General features: G+C 43.9%; 1 protein-coding gene across 3 annotated transcripts in view; it reads left to right on the top strand.

Annotated features, from left to right (window-relative positions):
- The window catches only part of TRIM29 (tripartite motif containing 29), a 46,758-nt gene extending 26,240 nt beyond the window's left edge, over positions 1–20,518 (top strand). Inside the window, exons 5-9 of one of the 3 annotated variants that reach the window (XM_083481046.1) lie at positions 6,382–6,468; positions 7,998–8,090; positions 11,199–11,300; positions 11,537–11,613; positions 16,090–20,518. In XM_083481046.1, the coding sequence (XP_083337172.1) occupies positions 6,382–6,468; positions 7,998–8,090; positions 11,199–11,300; positions 11,537–11,613; positions 16,090–16,152 (422 nt within the window). In that variant the 3' untranslated portion in view covers positions 16,153–20,518. The remainder of the gene's footprint in view (positions 1–6,381; positions 6,469–7,997; positions 8,091–11,198; positions 11,301–11,536; positions 11,614–16,089) is intronic. The other 2 variants (XM_083481047.1, XM_083481048.1) reach the window with 2 other exon arrangements.
- Positions 20,519–22,081: the final 1,563 nt, after the last annotated feature.

The raw sequence follows: 22,081 nt of genomic DNA, 5'->3' as shown, positions 1-22,081 counted from the left end.
TGGTGCATTGCTTCCATTAATATATATACTGTTGTGCACACTTTCCACTAACACATGCAGCTTTGGGTTGACGAAGAATATCGCATAATTCAGAGAAGTGCAATTTTGAAGGACAGCTGTGTTTAGGTTTTCGTGTTGATTCAGGATCATGTGGATCAGCATTAAAGTGTAAACTAATACAAATCTTTTCCCCAGCCTAACACTCAGTTTCCCTGGCACACACACCCCAACACTACGCCCCTGAGTGGTTAGAGTGTTGAACTAAAACCTGGGAGAACTAAGTTCAGATCCCCACTCAGCCATGAAGCTTACTGTGTGACCTTGGACCAGTCACTGTTTCTGAGCTTGACCTACCTCTCATGGCTGTGTAGGACATGTTGAATTTTTCAACTTTCAAATTCCAAAAATGAGGTGTGCTAAAAGTTGTGACATGACTTGCGAATTTGGAATATACAGTGATAACTTGAGTTACATGCACTTCAGGTTACATACGCTTCAGGTTACACACTCCGCTAACCCAGAAATAGTGCTTCAGGTTAAGAACTTTGCTTCAGGATAAGAACTGAAATTGTGCTCTGGTGGCATGGCAGCAGCAGGAGGCCCCATTAGCTAAAGTGGTGCTTCAGGTTAAGAACAGTTTCAGGTTAAGTACAGACCTCCGGAACGAATTAAGTACTTAACCCGAGGTACCACTGTATTTTGGTTAAATTAATATTATTTAATTTTGCTTGCTAAGTAAAAAGTGTGGAGAATTGCATAGAAGTCGTTAAAAATGATTGCCAAGTACTTGCAGTTTTATTAATGATTTTTATTTAGCATTACCTGACATTTACAGAAGGTAAAATTAAAAATTTTTTGTTTTCAAAAACTAATTTATGTGCTTCTTCATCAAAGGTAGACTTGCCAAGCTAAATGTTGTCCAGTCACAAAAACAATAGGAGATTTGAATTCCTCAAAACATTGCCCCAAAACATATTGTTAAGACCTCTAACTGATTCCACACACACCCCAAATTAAGTTTCACCTACTAAAATGGCACTTCTCACATGTGGCAGAAATTAAGCAAGAAGCTGAGGTTCTTGGAGCAGAAGGTGGGATATAAATTAAATAAATAAGAAAATAAATAAATAAATGGACAATGCAGTGACCATCAGTAAATAGATCTTCAATTAAACAAATAAATTAATATAAGCACCCAAGATTTCCAAATAGGTAACCACATGAAATTGACACCTGTATGAAATATGTTTGCAAGTAGCCAGGTCTGTGAGATCCTCAGACCATAGAGGGTGGGGATATATCCTCAAAGTATAATTCTCCTATCCAACACAAGGGATGATAAGGGGCTCATGAAGCACAAAGTTGTTTTGCTCTGTAAATGACTTGCTTCCCTTTGTCAAAACCAAACTGACTGCCAATTCATTTCATCCAAAATTATCCTTTACAGCACAAAAGGGAAATCGTCCATTCAGATGTCAGTGTTAAAACATCCATGGCATTTTGTTTTGGCTGCAGTTACATTCTTTCCCTGCTGATGCTGTGAAACACAGTAGTTCTTAATCATTGCTTATAATTCACGTAATTTCTGGCCCCATGAAAACTGCTGACAGTTGTGAGATGTATTACCCACTTTTTTTAAAAAAACCCCAACCCAATAATGCAGGGAATATAAGGCCTTAATCAGTTTCATGTCTCAGATACTTATCTGTAAAATGGAGAGAATATTTCTCCACATCACGAGGAGTTGAGAAACCAAAAATATGAATTAACTCTTGGCAGCTCCCAGTCCTGAGAACCAGATAGATGCCTAGATAGATCATCACTGGGCCTCCAGACACAATCTACTTTGCCCAGGGCAGAGGGGCTGGCATTTATGTGAGAGTAATGACTCTCACCACCTTTCCGTTTGCGTAGGGAAGATGAGGAGCCAGAGAAAGGCTTCTATCGCAGGGAAAGGTCTTTGATGTGGCTCTTGATGAAGGTTGCCATGGAAACCCCAGATCTTTATCATTTCATTAAGATCTGTATCAAATATGCCTCTGTTTGTTCCTTGGCAAAGGGTCTTACAAATCTCTCTAGGCTTCAAACACATCTAACGTGCCAGAGACATGCTGAAACACTCTGGTGCAATAATAAGATACGAGGAAGCAGATCAAACGTAGAACTGAGCTGAGTGCAGTCATGGGTACAATCTCATCTAGCTTTCTGAGCCAGCATTTTAAAATACCCCCAATTTAAAACTGAAGATCAAGAAGGGTGTTAGAAAGGGAAGGAGGCATATTTGGGCAACATGTGCATCAGGAACAACAAACTTGTGGCTTTCTGGATACTGAGGGTCTCCAGCTTCCATCAAGGTCAATGATCAGAGATGATGGGAGCTGTAGTCCAACAAGCAACTGCTGCTGGGCCATGCACTAATTTTCAGGACAGAGCCCACACAAATCAGCAAAAGGGGATCTTGAACCATAAGGAAGTATTAAGCCTCTGGAATCGGTAGCACAAGAAACATGGTTAAATACATTTAAATTGTCCAAGGTATGTCCAAAGGCCTGCACTGAAGGGACCTTTTGTAGTTGTGTAGGAAGGGAATTTCATAACTGCGGGGCCACCACTGACAAGGTCCTGTGCTTGTGAACTTAGTAGACTGTATTTGTGGGCCTCTGCAGCTGATTTTAAAATATGGGGTGCAGCTCATCTGAGTGAAGGTGGTCCTTGAGTTAAACAGCCCCCAAATGTTTAGGACTTTTGAGTAGGGGCTAGGAACCTGTGGCCCTACAGATGTTGTTGAACTACAACTCCATGATCCCTGACTGGGGCTAAAGTCCAACAGCATCTGGAGGGTCACAGGTTCACCACCCCGGTGGACAACCCTAATGGGTTTATTTTATGCTCTGTCAAGAGGAAAGAGCAGCCTATGACCCCAGGGAGCTTGAAGTTATACCACCCACAATAACCTCATCCCAAATCCACAGGAACCATATTCACACAGCCTCACCTTTCCTGTCTGTAAAATGGTGACAAGATTACTGGCCTGCTTTATAAGGCTGCTGCAGCAGTTGATGAGATAATGTGTTCAAAGCACTGGGAATTTTTTTTAACCCACCCCATAAGTATATTATTAGTACAGTGGTACCTCTAGATGCAAATGGGATCCGTTCCGGAGCCCCGTTCGCATCTAGAAGCAAACGTAACCTGTGTTCGTGCATCTGCGCATGCGTGGGTCACGTTTTGGTGCTTCTGCGCATGCGCATGACGTCATTTTGAGCGTCTGCGCATGCTCAAGCGGCAAAACCCGGAAGTAATGTGCTCCGTTACTTCCAGGTTGCCACGGAACGCAACTCGAATGCGCTCATCTCAAAGCACATTCAACCTGAGGTATTACTGTACCAGGAACAAACTAATATATGAGACATAAGTTCAATTTATGAATTTTCCATTGCCACTGTGGATAAGTATATCTGTAGTGCTATTCATGTGCATGGATCTTTGCAACACATAGTAGTTGCACTTTTAGTTAACCCATTGAAATGGATGAACCTATGATAATCATGTATTTTATTCTATGAACTACCCTGAGATATTATGATGAAGGGCAATATATAAATCTAATAAATAAATAAATAAAAGCATTTCTATTAACTTCAGCGGGTCTACTCTGAGTAGGCCTAGGACTGTCTATAACCCTATGGTTTGTTTTTGGTTGTTGTTGTTTTACTCAAAGCAGTATTGAGGTGCCCCAGTGTGTTCTCCCATCACAAACCATTTCCATTTCCACTGACTGTAGAAGAGGAAAGCATACTGATGATTCCCCCTCTGCAATTAATAGTAGCTTTGGAAAGTGAGAAATTTATGTCAGGGAAATGAACCCAGTTTGGATCAAGGCATGATGAGTGGCTTTTATAAAAAAGGAAAAGAATTTGGAAGCTGTATTCAGGGATCTCCCACATCACATTAAGCTTAGACTTTATTAGACCAAACATATCTCCCCATGTTGCTTCTTAGTGAAGGTTATGGAAATTGCTGTTCTTTTTGGATGGACGTAGAGCCTTCTGCATCAAGAGAATTTATACTTTCCAAATAAATTACCAGGATTATTTTTTCTTTCCCTGATGGCAAAGTATTCAGACTTGGGCCACATCCCTAAAACCACCACCACAACAAAAATAATCCCCTTTTAACTGTGCCTCAGGATGAGGGAGAAAAGGGATTCAGTTTGCATTTAAAGGTGAACACACTTTCTGAAGCAGTGCATGAACCAAAACACACCCATCCTTTGAAATTCACACTTCTCTGAATTTTGCAACGTAATTCTCCAGTCAAGTAATATGTACAAAAATACATACAGTGGTACCTCTGGTTACGGATTTAATTCATTTTGGGGTGCCATGTGCACCCAAAAAAATCCATAACTAGAGGCGCCACTTCTGCGCACTTGCGTGGTGCAATAGAGCACTTCTATGCATGTGCACGGCATGCAGAGCATTTCTGCGCATGTGCGAGTGGCAAAACCGAAAGTATACACTTCCGGGTTTGCCGCAGCCATAACCTGAAGATTCTGTAACCTGGAGGTTATGCAACATGAGATACCATTGTATAATGGAGTAAAATGTGCATAAAAGGTAAAGGTAAAGGTACCCCTGCCCGTACGGGCCAGTCTTGCCAGACTCTAGGGTTGTACGCTCATCTCACTCTATAGGCCTATATTAAGGGGAAAAGGCACACAAAAATATGTATATTGAGATAAATTCACACTAAAATGCTGGTGAATGTTCATGAGGGCTTTTTTTTCTAATGGCAAACTGTGGAGAATTTAACTTAGGGTTGGAAATGAGAATCCAAAATTGACAGAATCACTAATTGACCCTTCACATAATAAAACCAAATCTGAAAGGTACTAAAGTAGTAGGGTTTCTTTTTAAGAAGTCATGTGTCCAGTTTAGGAGAGAAGGGTTGCGTCATCCACTGCCATCCACCTACACTCATCCAAGGCAAAACTCTGTTTGCTCCACCTACTTCTGTTCTACAAAAGAAAGGGGAACTTTAGCACCTGGTTCCGTAAGTGGTGTCTCATTCAGAGATGCTACAATGCAATTTTCACAGCTGGCCAAGTCTGTGGGGAGTTGCAAAGAGTGCAGATAAGTGGATGCTTCCTCCAGCAAGGGTTGTAATAGCAGAAAGAAGGCAGAAGGAAGGGAACTCTGCTGGAACTGATAATAGATGTTAGTAGGTGGTCGTAAAGTACAGGTTAGGTCACAAAATGCCAGCTTCCGTGAAACACGGTTTCCTCCCAATCAGTGGGATTTCTGCATGGGGACACTCATTAGATCACACGACACAATCAGATGCACTTCTGAGTTTGAACCATTGATGCTTCCCAGTGACAGATGCCCCAGTGACAGCCTAGAAGAAAGACCTGAGTCTCAGGCTCAGCTTCGTACATCCTCCTTAGCCATTTCTGCATAGTTTTGGCTAAGCCAGGAGAATGGCTTTTCTTTTTTGAGTCTGAATGCCACATTCCCTGGTGGGCAACCTTCTCAAGGACTGCAGACCCTTACCCTTGTACGGCAGATGATATTTGAGTTTGTTGGTGTTTTAACCTGAGCCTGCCTAATTTTCAGTTTCCAAATCAACCTGTTTGTCAAAATGCAGCTTTGAAATTTGGGGATTTTGCAGTGCAGTTCTCCAACCCCACAATGCACTAAATTAAGCAGTGGCATCAAAACAAACTTATTAGTGAAAATAACCAACGAAGATGCATTTGAGTAGGGAAAAATGCTTGGGGAAAATGGGCACATGAATCAGATCGGCATATATAAATGCGCTTCTTATAAAGTCATACTAAGAGGCTGGTGAGTTTTCACGAGGATTTTGCTGCAGAATAATTGCAAATTTCTGCAGGAATGTGGAGGACTGAATTTAAGGCTGGAAAAATGTGAAAGAACCAAAACTGACTGATCCTTCTACCCTGACACACACAAACTTACACCTCTTGATCCTCCGTCCAGGCAAGCAAGAGGAATTATGACAATTCAAAGGCACATTTTAGCCAGGCAAAATAACTCAAGGTGGTTGTGGAACAAGGCCAATGAGGGTCCCAGCTCCTGACCTAAGGATCCCCAGCTCTCTCAAGAGCCAATAACCAACCACAACCTTTGCTCCATGTGCCAGCTACATGCAACTCAGCCCGTGATCCTGCTGTCATCAAGTAGCAAACATCTTAATATGTATCACAATCGCAAAAAGAACTTTGTGTACCTGATGAGTTGTCTGGGGTTCAGCTTCTCAGTCTAGACCCAGGGAGCTACTCCTTGCTTCTGTGCTTTTTCCCTCTTGTCTTATGGTTGTTATTCCTCCTCCCCCATTCCTGCTATGAACTTTCAGGCGATCACCGTTTCATGATGAACAACTACTCTGACTGGAACCAGCCAGACAGCATGAAGAGGTTCTCCATGTTCCTGAATCCAAAAGGTATGAAGCAGAGGCTAGCCAAAACTACCTGCCTGGTTACCAGTTTTGTTGGTGTGAGTGTTGCGTACTGCTACAGCTTTATACATCAGCCGTCCCAAATCTCCAGATCTTGATGGACCACAACCCTCATCAGCCCCAACCAGCATAGTCAATGGTCAGGGGAATGATGGAAGTTGGAGTCCTCCAACACCCAGGAAACACAAGCTTGGAGAAGGCTGTTTTATACTCATGGAAAGATCTGTGTTGTCTCAGCGTTCAGCACCCTTTTGTCCCCCTTGCCATGTACTTTTCCTCAAGGCCATTTTCTTTCTTCTCCTGTGCCCCCCTGGCTTCATTTGCCCTTAGTGCCATTTCATCTGATTTGTTGACTGGCAACTAATGATTTTTCATGGAATGCTAGAGTCTGTTGGGTCCTTGTGAGGCCATCTAGTCTAATTCCACTGTGTGGTGCAGAAAATCCATAGATCAGGACTATCCTCAGCAACAGGTAGCTGGCCACCCTCCGCTCAAAGAACCTCCAATGAGGGAGAGCGAGGTCATTGGTTCCATTGTTAAATTGCTCTTAACAGCAGGAGGGTTATTGTATTGTTCAACCAAAACCTAACCTGTAACTTAAGCCCGTTACATTTAATCCTGCTCTATGAAGCAGCGGAGAACACTGGAATTAGCGAATAATTCTGTGCAGGTAGTATAAATTCATTCTTTTGATTCACCCCTGTGTATTTTACTTTGAACATTTCACAGTAGTAGAGAACCAAGCGAGACTTAAATGTCCTCTTCCTAACCCGTTTGGAGGCCTAGATGGCATATAGAGATGATAAATAAAGAAAACCATTTCTTTTGAGGCTATTTCAAACTTCTGATGGCTCTCGAGCAAAGAGCAGCTTAACCTGCTCCATCTCTCTCATCCAAAGCCAGAGTCCCGACATCCCCAAGACAATCAGTCTGAGAGATGGAGCATGAGTGAGTAAATGAATGTAACTAATGGCTACTCAGGGAGAGCTTTGGGTCATTTGGCTCAAAAGCTCCTTTGGTGCACTAAGGAGAAGGATGGACAGTTTCATTCACAGGCTGAACTCTTTCCCCTGCTAAGAGTGGGTACATTATTTCTGATTCTAAATCTGCTGATTGGATTGTTTTTAAGATGGCAACACTGGACAGATCCTACAGGTGGGAGGGAAATGTTGTGAACCTGCTGCATTCCCTCTTCTCCAACCAATAGCCAAACCAATAAGGAAAAGTTTTAAAATGTTAGAGGGAGGTTTGCATAAAGTGCCTATATTAGTGAAAATAGCATACAAAAAAATGTAGGTGTGCATTAGGGGAGATTGTGTGTGAACTAAAATGCTGGTGAAAATTGAGGACTCCCCCCCCAAAAAAAAAGAAATAAGTGCAGTGATGCAGAAATTGTGCTAAACTGAATTGAAGACTGAAACTGAAATAGACAGATAAGTCCACCCCTAGCCAATCCTCAGTCACCTAATTTCTTTTCACACCAACTAATTCCTTAACTGAATTCTCTCATCTAGGAGGAAACTACAACACCAGAGCCTGGGAATTTTCTGCCTTGCAGACTGCAGAGGAATCCATTACAGCAGGGAACTCTGCTTACTCCCTGAAAGGTACTACTCTTCACACCTTCAGTGCTGCCGCTGGTGGTGCACCACTCCACCTTACCCTGTCAATTCCCTTTTACAGAGTTGCTATCTTTTCATTCACCCCTGGGGCCATAGCTTAGCAGGAGAGCATCTGCTTTGCAAGCTGATGGTCCTGGGTCCAACCCCTCAGTGCTTTCATTTAAAAAGAAAAAGCATGAGCTAGCAGGACCTCCCAAAAACCACTGCTGCCCAATGCTGGTGATTTAGAGCCCCTGAGAGGGCTGAGAAGGTCTGGCAGGCAGTGTGGAGTAGAAAGTCAGGATGGGTTCTTTAGTTAGAATCCTGAAAATTAGGACAGTCAGGGGTAGTAGATCTTTGAGGATCTCAGGCAGAACCCAGCGAGCAGAGGAGTTGTTCCAACAAGAGCACTGACTCAACTGAGCCCTTTGATGCTCCCTAGGCATGACAGGTCATCCCAGGCTCCACCCTCCTGCTGAAGAATGCAAATCCTTAAAGGGCCTGGAGCACAGCACACCCTCACCTGCCTATGACCTTGAGCTAGACACTGCATGTGTTAGCAAGCAGACCCATCGGAATGCAAGGACTTTAGGGATGAAAATGCACATCCCTATAATGAATCAGGCTTGGGGCTGATATTCTCTACAGGTCTAGATTTAGAGGTCTTGGGTCCAGGAGTCTTGGGCTTGTGGGAAGGATCTCTGGTTGCTGAGCGAAGGCTCAATGTCTCCTTGGTCAGTGCCATTAGTTTTTCACCATTTGTACCTGTGTCTAGGTCAGAGCTGGACTTTGGATCATTAGAGTAGACCGGCCTTTCCCAAAGCTGTTTTAGACTCCAACTCCCATCAGCTGCAGGCAGCATTGCCAATGGTCAGATATGATGGGAGTTGTAGTTCAGTTATCTGAAGGTCCCATAGTTGGGGGAGGCTGGAGAAAATAGTCGTGGTCCTGATCTTTCTCCAGCTATCCATTGGAAAAGAATGGATACATTCTCTTATAATACCAGAACTGGGGGTCATAGAATTGTAGAGTTGGAAGGGACCATGAGTGTCATCTAGTCCAATCCCCTGCAATGCAGGAATCTTCTGCCCAATGTTGGGCTCAAACCGTGACCCTGAGGTTAAGAATCTTATGCTCTACTGACTGTGCTATCTCCATCATCCTACAAAGATGTCTATTGGAAGATTCATGACAAACAAAAAAGAATGTACTAAGTATTTCTTCACACAGCACATAGTTAAACTATGAGGTTCACTCCCACATGGTGTAGTAATGATGGCTGTAATGGCAGTTTAAACAAATTCATGGAAGAGTAGGATATCAATGTCTACTAGCTACACCAACTATGTTCTACATCTGCTATCAGATGCAATATGCCTCTGAATACCAGTTCCTGATACTCACAAGTGGGGAGAGTGCTGCTGTACTAAGGTCTTTCTTGAAGGCTTCTCATGGGCATCAGGTTGGCCACTGTGATAAGGGGATGCTGGACTAGTTGGACTGATCCAGCAAGATTCTACTTATGTTCTAAGATGAAGCAATGATCTGACACAGTATAAAGCTGCATCATTAACCCTTGGGTTTAAATAATAAAATCATTGTTATTTATCATGTCAGTTATATGTTGGAATCAGTGAGTGGCCCCCAGTGGGAAGCTGCTGACCTGACCTCCCTGTGGTTGAGTTGTTGCTGCATACTGGGATGGAAATAGGGAGGGGCGAGGTGGCAGTGAGGTTGGTGGGCTGGAAACAAGCCAGTTGAGCCATTCTGGTGCTCGTGCTGGTGAATTTGTACCAGGCTGACCCCTTCCCTCCCTCCCAGTATGCAGCAGTGACTCAGTGGGAGGACGGGCAGGGAAGCAGTAATGCCCCTTTGCCATTCACTACAGCAAACTTGCTCCTTGCGCTTCAGGCCCATCCAGATGAACCTGTAAATACTGGTGGGAGCATCTCTTGGTGAGTGCACACTGCAGTTTGTTACGGGTCTGTGCAAGCAGCTACACCGAATCCCAGCATCACCATTTAGCAAACATTACACAAAACAACACCGGGAGGTGGCAAAGACAAATTACCACAAAGGATCGTTCCAGGGCATTGTAAACCAGACCTTATTGTGTGAACACATCCATAAATACAAGTCAGTGAGTCCCAGAGCAGGATACGCAGAGAGTGCAAGATGGAGAGGCCCTGTTCCAGCAAAGCCTTATGCACAGCTCTGCACAGGGTAAAAATTCAAATTGAGAAGGATTTTTTACAGGAATGTGCAAGCTAATTATGGTAATGCCAGAAATTAAAGCTAGCACTCAATTAAAGAAATCTTAGCCAAGTACACACATGTGTTTTACTCAATTAATTGATAAATAATTGACAACAAGTGGATATATTTGCATATGGATAAAAAGAATAGTTCTGAGGAAGAAGCATCCTTACCCACTTTTTAAATGAATCACGGATATGTCAGTATGTCAGTACAGGGACCATCTCTGAAGTTTTCTTTCCTTTGAAAGAGAGAAGATGGGAGGTGCTTCTTTTAAAGCAGTGCTTGTCTTCAGTTTTTAAAACAACTGTTATCACCACCATCGTCTGCTGGACAATTTATCAGAGACACCTCTTTAGTTGTTAAAACGGTTTTTGAAAAGCAATTAACCTAACTGATTAATCAATTAAATATTGCACTTCTAGTGGCAGAAATCTTTGTAGGATGAGGTCCAGGACCCATTTATTCTGCATCACTGGAAAATTTGAGGAGAACTTGGCATCAAGGTTCATGCCAGTGAACGCCACAGAAATTTGTTTCTTATCCATTGTTTCTTTATTCCAGTAGAGTTCTTCTTGCTCTCAATCCTACTTTTATTGAAGAAGCGACACCCAAATTGTAGGCTCTATGCTCCCCCACCACTTCTTAACTCAAAGAAGTGCATGCCTCCTACTTAGTTACTCTTGCAATGGAGCAGATTCATCCTGTCTTTGTGCCTATGGTAGGGGCTATTGCTGATTCCACGATCTGCAGTCCTGGCACAGAGGCTCACAGGATCTGGCCAAAATGTGCAGAGATTTGTGGAGAGAAGCATTTTCTACTCCACCTCAATGTAATGTTGCTTCTTCTATTTTCCAGTGGGCAATGGGACCAAGATGCCTTATCAGTTCCCCCCAATTGGCCAGAGTTCACCGGGAGATTTCAGCAAGCAGTCCGACGGGAGCCTCTATACCAAGAATGGTACTTTCAGGGCTTCTATGAGTTCTTCCCCCTCTCCCTTCATCCTCTCTTTCTGTCTTTTCTCTGGGAAGATATTCATTCCAAATGCCCCAGTTTTACCTGGCTGCATTGGAATTGCTGTGCTTTTCAGTCTTATGTTTAAACAAGGTGTCCCTCTAACTCTGGAATGCACCCAGCGGCATGCAAGGGAGGTTCTTCCGGGAATAATAACCACAGATGCCTTGTGTCTCCTCCAGCTTACCCTTCCATTGTGAGGCACCAAGCCACTAAGGTGCAACCTCAGACATGGAAGTCCTCCAAGCAGAGCATGCTGGTAAGTCATTAGACCTGCGCTTTTCACACCTTCCACCCAAAAGGCCTTCTGGGCTGCAACCCTAACCCTACTTACCTGAAAGTAAGCTCTGTTTAACTGAGTGGGATTAAGAGCATAAGAACATCTGTTAGGGAGTCTTTAATCATAATTCCTGAATTGCAGCGGGTTGGACTACATGATCTCTGCGGTCCCTTCCAACTCTACAATGCTATGTTTCCATGAGTCCTGCTGGATGAAGCCAAAGGCTTATCTGCAGTTGGGCATCCTGTTCATACAGTGGCCAACCAAATGCTCTAATGGGAAGCCCATGAGCACAACCACACTCTTCTCACTTGTGATTCCCACCAACTGGTATTCAAAGTCACACTGCCTTCAGCAACGGAGACAAAATACATGCATACGTTGCACTGTAAATTGAGGACAGGGGAAGAACTCCCCCCCGTCCATTTACTATTATTTACAGAATTTCCATGCCACCTTTTTCCAACACAAAATCTCCTAAGAAACACACAGTATGACAACCACCATCATCAACCATCAGAAAGTGTTGTTGCTATAGCTCTAAAAAATGCAACTCTTCCCAAAACAATGCACAGATAAATGGTCAAGAACAGAGACAAATGTGCTAGTTGTCCTAGCTTTTGAAAGGAGCAAGCAATTATTCACCTACGTCTGAGAGGATGACAGGGATGGAGTCATGCGGGTCTCTGGTGGGAGGGCATCCCAAAATTCTGGAGCTAACTGTAGCCTTACATTGGTTGACAGCATGAAATATGGGACGCTCCACCTCTTTGGAGGAGCTGGCTGGCTGGTTAAATGGCCCTCATTCTATTTTGTAGATGTTGGCTTCCACAAGGGAGTGACAAGTCTGTGTCCTCTGGTCAGGAGGGCTCTGAATAAGCTACTGGTGCTTACCCACCAAGAAGGTAGCCTGACCTTCATCTGAGTCCTCAGCTGTGTACTGCAAAGCCCTCAAGTCATGGATTTCCCAAAGCGGTTCCACAAGAATACTAGTTATCAAATAGGGCTATAAAGTGATAGAACACCAGCTCTGGTACAATATCCTGCCTCCCCCCTGCTCTTCCTCACGTGCTTCACATCTACGGAGGAGAAAAGGACAGCACGATTCCATAGACAACTCAGGATTTAGAGAAAGTGATTAAGGAGGATCAAAGAAAGAGATAGTGGCTAAGCTCTGTTGATGAAGAGAATCTTGATTGTCGGCTGTTGTTTTTAATAAAAATAATTAACTGCATGGCATCCAGAGAGAAGGCAGGAGGCTTGCAAATTTCACCATTCTTGGAACATGACAGTTTGGCCTAAGCCTTTCAAAATTATGAAGAAAAAATATATATTCTTAAGCTACTTGAGAACACTGACATCCGCAGCCTGTATGACGTGGAACCTTTGGCCCTCTTGCATGCCTAATTGTTCATATGGATAGAAGGGATGGAAGGGACATTGCTCAGTGGTGGAGCATCTCATTTTCATGCAGAAAGTCCCAGGTTCAGCCCCTGGCATCTCCAAACAGGGCCAGACAAGACCTTGCCTGAAGCCATGGAGAGCCACTGTCAGCTACTGAAGACAGTATTGAGCTAGCTTGCTGTTTCCCAAACTTGGGTATCCAGCTGTTTTCAAACTACAGTTCCCATCATCCCTGACCACTGGTCTTGCCAGCTCGGGATGATGGGGGTTGTAGTCCAAAAACGGCTGGAGACCCAAGTTTGGGAAACACTGAGCTAGATGGATCATTGATCTTACTCAGTATAAGGCAGCTTCTTGTGATGGCTCCCAGGAGGGATGGAGGTGTTATCCCTGGTTCAGATGCCTGATCCAATCACCCAAGTAACTTTTTCTGACCCACCACAAGACCCCACTGATTTTTCGTGGAGTGTGTTGGGGAATAAATTAGACACAGAACTGTGTAGTGGAGCCGAGCACCCTGTTGGGGATGGCAACCAGCCCATCCTTGCTTAGCAGAGCGATCATTTTATGACTGGAGTGGGGGGGGGGGCATTAATCTCCTCCTCCACAAATCTGCATGGGTATGTCCTGTGTGTGTGCAAGAGAGTATGTGAAAAAAGAATGTGGAGTAATCACATATACTTTGGGCAATGCCTGCCACTGGCTTCCTGGGGATTGGCCAGGGTTAAATGCAATCCTTAGTGTAATTTGCTAGATTATCTGGGCCATTTTCATCTCAGTTGGCCACCCAAACTGGGAATATGCTCTAGAGTCTCCAGAGGGAACTACAGCTTGTTCTCAGTTGGGCCTGGAGTCCAGGAAGGACTGCAGCTCAGTGGCAGAGATTCTGCCTAGTATGCAGAAGGTTGTGGACTCAATTCCCAGTGGCTGAAAGTTGAAAGGCCCTGGAAGTGTGTTATACTGAATCAGACCTTTGGTTCCTTTAGCTCACTCTTTTCTGACTGAAAGTGGCTCTCCTGGGCTTCAGATGGGGAGCACTTTCAGCTCTGCCTGGTGATGTTGGGAATCATATCGGCTTGCAAAGGATGTGTTTCTCACCTGAGATGGATCCTGCTTGATCTTGGAGCTGCCCCTGTTGCTAGAGTAGCTGGCATCTTCAACTGACGGGCTTCCAAGTTTTAAAAATATACAAAGCTGTTGTATGCTGAATCAGGACCTTTGTACAGCTAGCACAGTCTTACCTACGCTGAATGGCAGAAGCTCACCTGGGGATGTTCCCAGTCCTATCTGGAGATGCTGAAACAGGTTACAGCCCTAGCAACTGCCCAGCTCCACCATCTTCCTGCACTAACGATGCTAAGTTGGTCTTCTATGTGCATTCAGTAACTAGAGCCATTTGGTCCTTGAATTGCAGTTATACCCAAAAGCAAACAATCAGGCTGATAAATAAAGAGCATTAAATGTCCCAGAATAGATGTACTTCCACTGGACTGCCGAGACTCGGCAGGAGCTTTTATGGTCTACTGGGCCAATAATCCTGCTTTTAAAGCTGCTTTAAATATGTATTTGAGTAATCCAGTCCTTAGAAAAAGGCCTGTAAACATGAGTCCTAGCAGCCAGCGGCACGGCTTGAGGAGGCCTGTCCCACCAGCCCATTGAGGGTTATTTAAAGGGTAGCTGATTCCCCTCTTTAATTAGGTACAAAATTGGCACCATAAAGCAAATGGCTTTAATACTCCAGGCAGTGCTGAACAGCAGGAACTTGGAGGGAGAGTGATGCCGAGTGAAAGGGCAGGTGGTTCCTGTCCACCACCCATTGCAAACACTTCACAATCAGCATAAATCTTTTTTTAACCAGCTGGATTATTAGGAATGCTGCTAGTACAGTGGGGTTTGCATCTAACCACCTCTCTTTAAGATAGGAAATTCACTGGATCAAAAAATTCCAAAAATGAAAGACTGCTGTTACGAGCAGGAATGGGCTTATCCGTCACTTTCAGTTTCTCTTGATTTCTCATTCTTCCAGTTCTAAGTTTAGTTCTCCACATTGCCACAACAGTTTGTGAATATGTATATCTTTATTCGCAAAAAATTCTCATGACTCATACACATAATCTCCCAATAGACACACATTTGTATGCAATGTCTCTTAATCTATGCACTTTTGCAAAGCATTTTCTCCCCATATACTGCATTTTTCCATGTCATTTTCAAGAAATGTACATTTATATGCATTTTTGTACACATTACTTGGCTGGAGAACTGCACTGCAATTTTTAGAGAAACGCAATTTTCAAAGGATGTATGTGTTTCGTTTCCCATATTGTTTTGGAAAGTATTCACTTTTAAACCTGGACTGAATCAAATTTCACGAGCCGTTCCTTGTTACCATTTTGATCCAGTTATTTCACATTACGCAATCTGGCTCAAGACTGACTGTGACAGATCTTTGTCAACAACTGTCACAGTTACAACAATGCGTCTCGGAACCAAGCCTTGTGAGGAATGGTTGAAGGAGCTGGGTCTGTTTAGCTTGGAGAAGAGAAGATTGAGAGGTGCTCTGATAGTCTTCCTCAAATATCTGAAGGGACAGATGGACAATGGAGCAAGCCTGTTTTCTGCTGCTCCAGAGGGTAGAACCTGAACCATTGGATTCAAATGACAAGGAAAGAGATCCTGACTGAATGTTATAAAACTTTCTGCTTTGACAATGAAATGGACTCCTTCAGAAGGTGGTGGACTCTCCTTCACTGGAGGGTTTTAAAGAAAGGTTGGGTGGCCCTCAGTCAGGGAAGCTTTAACTGTGATTTCTGCACTGGAGAGGTTGAACTAGATGACTCTGGGGGTACCTTTCAACTCTACAAATCTATGAGTCTATGATAATAATTTGCATACACAGGACCTTATAGAGTTTGATGAGCTGTCTCTCCTTGCAGTTCCATTTGGCAAGGAGGAGGGCAATGGGTATCAGATATGCAAAAGGCAACAAGTCTATCCATCTGCTTCTTAATCTAAAATCACCCTGTGCTTTTTCTTTTTCTCCATTTGCAGTCCCACTACCGCCCCTTCTATGTCAACAAGGGCAATGGAGTCACTTCTAATGAAGCACCTTGATCCTAGACGATTACAAGAGGAGTCTGTTGTACTAGGAGAGGAAGAACATATGAAAATTTTCATGGATGTCTCTACTGCTGCTGCTGTATTAACCATGCTCTTTTAATCTTTTTTCTTTCTTATTTTTTTTGTAATTGATGGGAGGTGGAGAACGGTGCTCTAGGAAGAAGATGCAGTAGTGCATGCCCCATTCTAGGAGGGAATGAAGACCGTCTCCCTAGCTGTATTAGGGCACCGTCATGTTATTCTTGGTAACAGCTTTTCAGCCCCTGAGAAAATAACCCCAAATGCAAACCTAGTTCTATAATGCATCCCTTTCCCCCTACCTATCTGCTTAGCTCATGCTAGGTGTCTAGTAGGGAAGATGAAATCTGAGGTGGGCATCACTTTTCTTCCCACCAGAAGGTCTGTGCCACGCCGCTGGAATTCTCAACATAGCCACTATTGCTTTCAATCCAGCTTTCTGTTTGTTAGAACTGCACCCACTCCCATCGGATACGCCCTGTTGACTTTTAATGGAGGCTCTTGCTGTGTAGACGCAACCCCAAAACCTGTTTGCTAATAACAACAGCAATAAAAGAAAAACCCCACAAACTTCTAACAATTCCTTGTTGCTACTTAACCGGGCATGGGCTGTGAATTGATAGGCAAAAGGATGCGTGGTGGCCCATTGATAGATACTCCCTCCCTCCAGCCAACCAGTTTCTCAAATTATAGAAGAAAGTGGGCAAAATCTATCCTGCTAATGGAAGATTGATTAGATGTCTCAGCTATTCCCTTCCCCTCAACCCTCTGATGATATTGGCTGATATGCTCTGGTTCACTTGTTTTGTTTTATTATCTAGAAGAAGAGTTATTACTGGAAGTTCTGAGATTTATTCTTACAATGCTACAACGGGACTCTCTCTCTCTCTCTCTCTGTGTGTGTGTGTGTGTGTATGTGCACCTACTGTTTTGAACTGAATCAGTGTGAGGCAAGAACCAGGGCAAGGGTGTTGCTGTGGCTTGTACCACCCTAACCAAAGAGCTACAGTCATCATGGGAACCATTTCACCCAGTCCCTAGAATTGGTACCCAAGCTTGAAGGCCACTGCTCATCTCCTACGAAGTCCCAAGAGCCTCAATCTTCAATGGAAACAGGACACATTTTAAAGCATTGGGGCCCTTCCTTGGAAGGACACACTCTTTAGAATTGCAACGCTGTTGGGAAGCCAGGTTGGTTTCCATTGCGTGCCAAGGCCACAACTTTATTGGTTACAGATATGAGCGGTTTGGCTTAGGCATTGGGTGAAGCCAGGCTATATCTTGACTCTCACCTGTCTGCAGGAAGTCCATCTAAGGGTAAACAACCAATAAGGGGAGCCCTCTGATTTACATCAAATAGGGGCACCCCGAAGGGTCCCCATTGGGGTCATGGCATGGCCCTAGCCCATGTCCAGGCATTGGACAGGATCCACCCCCCTGGATCCCTTTAACAGCATACCCTTGTCGAGAAGGGGCAGGTGGAGGCTACAACCTCCCCTCCATCCAAACAAAGGCTTACTCAATGCCTAACCTCACAAAGCTGTGAATATTGCTACAATGTAGGCAAAAACCCAATGGCTGGTGCCAATTTGCCGAGTGGAAAAAATTCCTACCCGGCCCCAACAATATGGCGGTTGGCATTTGTCCATAGCAAGGTCATGTCAGAGCAAAGCATGAAAAGAGGGTGGGTGGCTTGGGTAGAGAGAGGAGAGGCCCCCAACCACTCCGTGGTTAAATTTCCTGTGGCCATGCCCCCACTGGTGCTGATTGGCCAGCTGGGCCACACTGGGCATGGCCCTACCAGTGACGCGGCTGGGACATCACCAGGGCAGCGTCAACTCCCCGTACCCACGCTGGATCACTGCAGGGGCCCGGATGGCTGGACACAACACCGCCCACCAAAAAAGGTGAGTGGACTTATTGTTCACACCTGTTCTTTATAGCAGCTTGTTCCCCCCTCCCCCGCCTGATACCTGGAAATATACACACTCACTCACACAAACACACAGAGCATCTGACTAACAGAGGTCACACCTTTTGCATGCTGAAAATTACCTTGTAGCTAAGCCCTCTGCAAAAAGAAGCAAGACCCTCCCCACTTAAACTACACTCTGCTCTTAAACCAGTGCTTTAGACTTTTAAAAGTTTGTGGTGTGAAAGATCTTGACACTAGGACCCCTTATATTCTGGGGAGTTCTTATTTTTTGAAGAAGAAATGTTCCAAAATGCAGAAACTGAGGCAGGTTTTAAGAAGTCTGAGAAATGTGGGGGAATGTATAGATACAGATGTACAGTATTTCACTGAAAGGGAATTTAAAGTATATAGTTCAACAAAACCCCTAAGGACCATCTTGTCTCACTTCTAAACAGTTCCTTAGAGGGGGAAGCACCTCTCATCCAAGGTCCTATTGATACCATCTGTAGAAAAAGATTTCGTAACCTGCTGAAGCAATTTTCTCTGTAGCCCAACCTGTTCTTCCCTGACAACCACCCTGAATTTTGTTTGTCCCTGTTTTGGACTGCTCTTGCTTTGTTGTTGCCTTCATTTCAGGGTGAAAGTTCTTTAAGGTAATAAAAATTACGCATTAGTGTTTTTAAAAAATAAACAAACAAGATAGAAAAAGAGAGAGCTCAGAGCAGGTTGCTAGATCTCATGATGGTGACTGATTTGTCTTGTTCTATTAGTGCACTATGAAGCCTCCCCACCCCACTCAATTTAACATAACCATTTTTTATGTTGGAAAGAATGCCTGTAAGTTATCCATGAAGAAAGCTGGAGAGAGGCCAGTTGAGAACAGGCTGATGAGAGCATCACGTCCAGGTTTCCAGTGATCAAGAAGGACATGCATTACATCTCCCCTCCCATTCCATAGAGACAATGCAGAATTTTATCATTTGCATTCCTATCCACATTTCCATGTCCCAAAGAAGTCAATTGAAGCTGCCCCTCCTTAGCTATCACCACTGAAATAAAGCCACGTAATTGGGGATATGGATCTGTTGCTAACCTGCGGGATGAGGCATAATGCAAGCAAAATGATGCATTTGCATCATCACAGTTTAAGATGGCAAAATAGACTACCTGAAGTCTTGTTCCCCTTGTAATCGCTGCCTGAAAGTCCTCATGCATTTGCAATTTGTTCCTCATGGTGTTGATGATCTCGATTAAGCATGGTGGATTAGCTTGCAGGAAAGAGGGAGCTTTCGCAAGACCAGTGTTGCTTCAGCTGGCAAAGCTTATTTTGCTTATTCCCAAATGCCTTTTTTTTTAAAAAAAAAAAGGTGGCACTGAGTGAAAAAAATGCAACACTCCAGGTGAAGCTAGAGTAAATAAGCAAAGCATATGTGTCAGACATGGCCTGAATGGATAGCTCAGTTGGTTAGAGTATGGTGCTGATAATGCCAAGGTTGCAGGTTTTATCCCCATAAGGGACAGCTGCATATTCCTCCATTGCAATGGGTTGATGTCCCCCAGGATCCCTTCCAATTATTTGATTCTATGAATGTGGTGTGAAAGGAAATCAAAACCAGCTGATCACCAAAAGAGAGTGTGCTTTGCAGATCTTCCTTTTAAATTCCCTCCTAGTCATCTGCGTATTGGAAGAATCCAAAGCAACAACTAACCCAACAACCCACTGCAGCCAAAATGGTCCTCTTCCATAAAGAGCTCTTAATTTGAGTTTGTTCCCCTCCAGAAAATGGTTCTAGGGCTGAACCTCAGACTGGACATAGTAATGATGAAGTCAACAATGCCTTGCAAGAAGAGTGTCTTGCTAACCAGACAGGCAACTCCACACATCCAGGGCCCTCCCAAAAGGTACATAAATGACTTAAGGAATTCATAACAATAAAATTAACAAATTACAAATTAGTAATAATAAAGTCCTGGCTGAAAAGGGCTGGCCATAAGGCAGGCCTGATCCACAACCAGCAGGACCTTTTTAGGGATCCATCCCTGGTTGTAAAATGAGAAGCAAATTATCAGAGGGAGGGGAGAGTCTCAAGGGAGCTAGCTTGGAAGGGCTCGCAATTTTTTCATTTTTTTTTACTGATTTCTGTCCTTTGAATTTGAGGTGTGTGTGTGTGTGTGTGTGTGTGTGTGTGTGTGTGTGTGTGTTGTCACACTGTTTTGCCTTTTGTTTTACAACATTCCCTGTTCTGGATGATATGGCAATTTAGAGGCTTTTTGAGGCGGAGGTGCTGGTTTAAAACACTAATAGTGACAAGTTAATGTTAATTGACTTCAAAAAGGAGGTTTATGTAGACGACTTTGCTTTGTAAATGTCCCTGAAAATAGAACAGTAGAACTTAAAAAAATAAAATAAAATATTGTTTTTCTCCATTTGGAATGATTTTTTCCCCTCTTGCCAGATGTTTCATTTGTACAAAAATTCACTTCTGCTTCCTCATAAACCTGTGCTTGGATGTTGCACATGGCATCCCATGTGCATACAATTTAGTTTTCCTTCGTATGCAGTGAGGACTTGGCAGGAATTCTCTTACAGGTGACGTTGTGTTATAATGTTTTAATATATCTTTTCTTTCTTGGCCAAAGTGGCAGAGGTGCTTTCTTTGTGGGGAGGGGGCAGTGAGGCCGTACCCTGTTAGTGAACAAGGGAGAGAGTGGAAGTGTGGCGATCACACAGGGTCCCTGGACGTTTCACCATCTATTGATCCCTGTGCCACCATTTTATTTCTCGCTGCCACCACCCAGGCCCTACCTGGTATAATACTAAGTCCAGTCAGGGTTAAACTGGAACATAAACTTCTGTTTATTTATTGCAGTTTAACAAGCGTATGGTTTCATAAACGGTATCGGTCAATTACAATCATGGGCTGCCTATCCAGTCCTATAACTTCCGCTACCTGCTCTCACTCACTAAACCACCTCTCAGATATTTACTTGTCTTCCTAGCCGCTAACTGTTTCTGACTCAGCTTATTTCGCTACACTAACTCAACCTACCCACAACTCTATCCCAATTCACTCCCACTCCACCCACCCACCCACCCAACTCCTAACGATCTCCTCTCCCAGAGCTGGTTTTATAGTTCCACTGACTCCACCCCCCTGGGTCCTGATTGGGTAACCTGCTTAACTATTTCTCCTCCAGCACTCTCATATGTTAACGTCACAAGAAGTACAAGCAGAAAATTCATGGGCTGTAGAGTCCCATTCTGTGGCTTCCCTCTCCAGTATAATCTCTTTGCTAATCTTCTCTGCATTTAATTGTTAGATCCAGTCAAGAAAATAATAATGGGTAGAATTTGACACTAGGCTTACTCAGATTAGACCAACTGAAACGAATGAGCATGAGAAGTTAGGATAGCTCAGTTGATTAGAGCGTGGTGCTGAGAACACCAAGGTCACAGGTTTGATCCTTGTATGGGACAGCCGCCTATTCCTGCAGTGCAGGGGTTTGAACTAGATGATCCTTAGGATTACTTCCAACTCTATAAATGCACCCCCCCACACACACTCACTCACACTCACACCCACACCCTTGTTGATTTCAATCCATCTACTCTGAGTTCATGCTAGTTGCATGCCACCAATTGTCATTATTTTGGAACAAAAGCTGCCAACTTCCACCAGTTCTTGGAGTTGACTCTTTTGATAGCATCTTCATCTGCAGGTGCATTACACACAGGAAGCTGTCATAGTGAGTCAGACCAGTAGTCTATCTGGCTCAGTGTTCCTGCCACTGACTGCCAGCAGCTCTGAAGGTTTTCAGACTGCAGTCTCTTCTCCTAGCCCTACATGGAGATGCCAGCAATTGGACCTGGGACCTTCTGCAGGCAAAGCAGATGGTCTACCACTGAGCTCTTCCCTAAATATAATATAATATTACATTAAGAGCAGGAGGCCACTCTATTCCCATACTGTGTAGAAAGTGATGTTTTGC

The sequence above is a fragment of the Podarcis liolepis genome, assembly GCF_965112155.1.
Source record: "Podarcis liolepis genome assembly, chromosome: 16".
NCBI classification, from domain to species: domain Eukaryota; kingdom Metazoa; phylum Chordata; class Lepidosauria; order Squamata; family Lacertidae; genus Podarcis; species Podarcis liolepis.
Note: the sequence above shows the minus strand (reverse complement) of the source record. Positions and strands in the feature narration are given on the sequence as shown.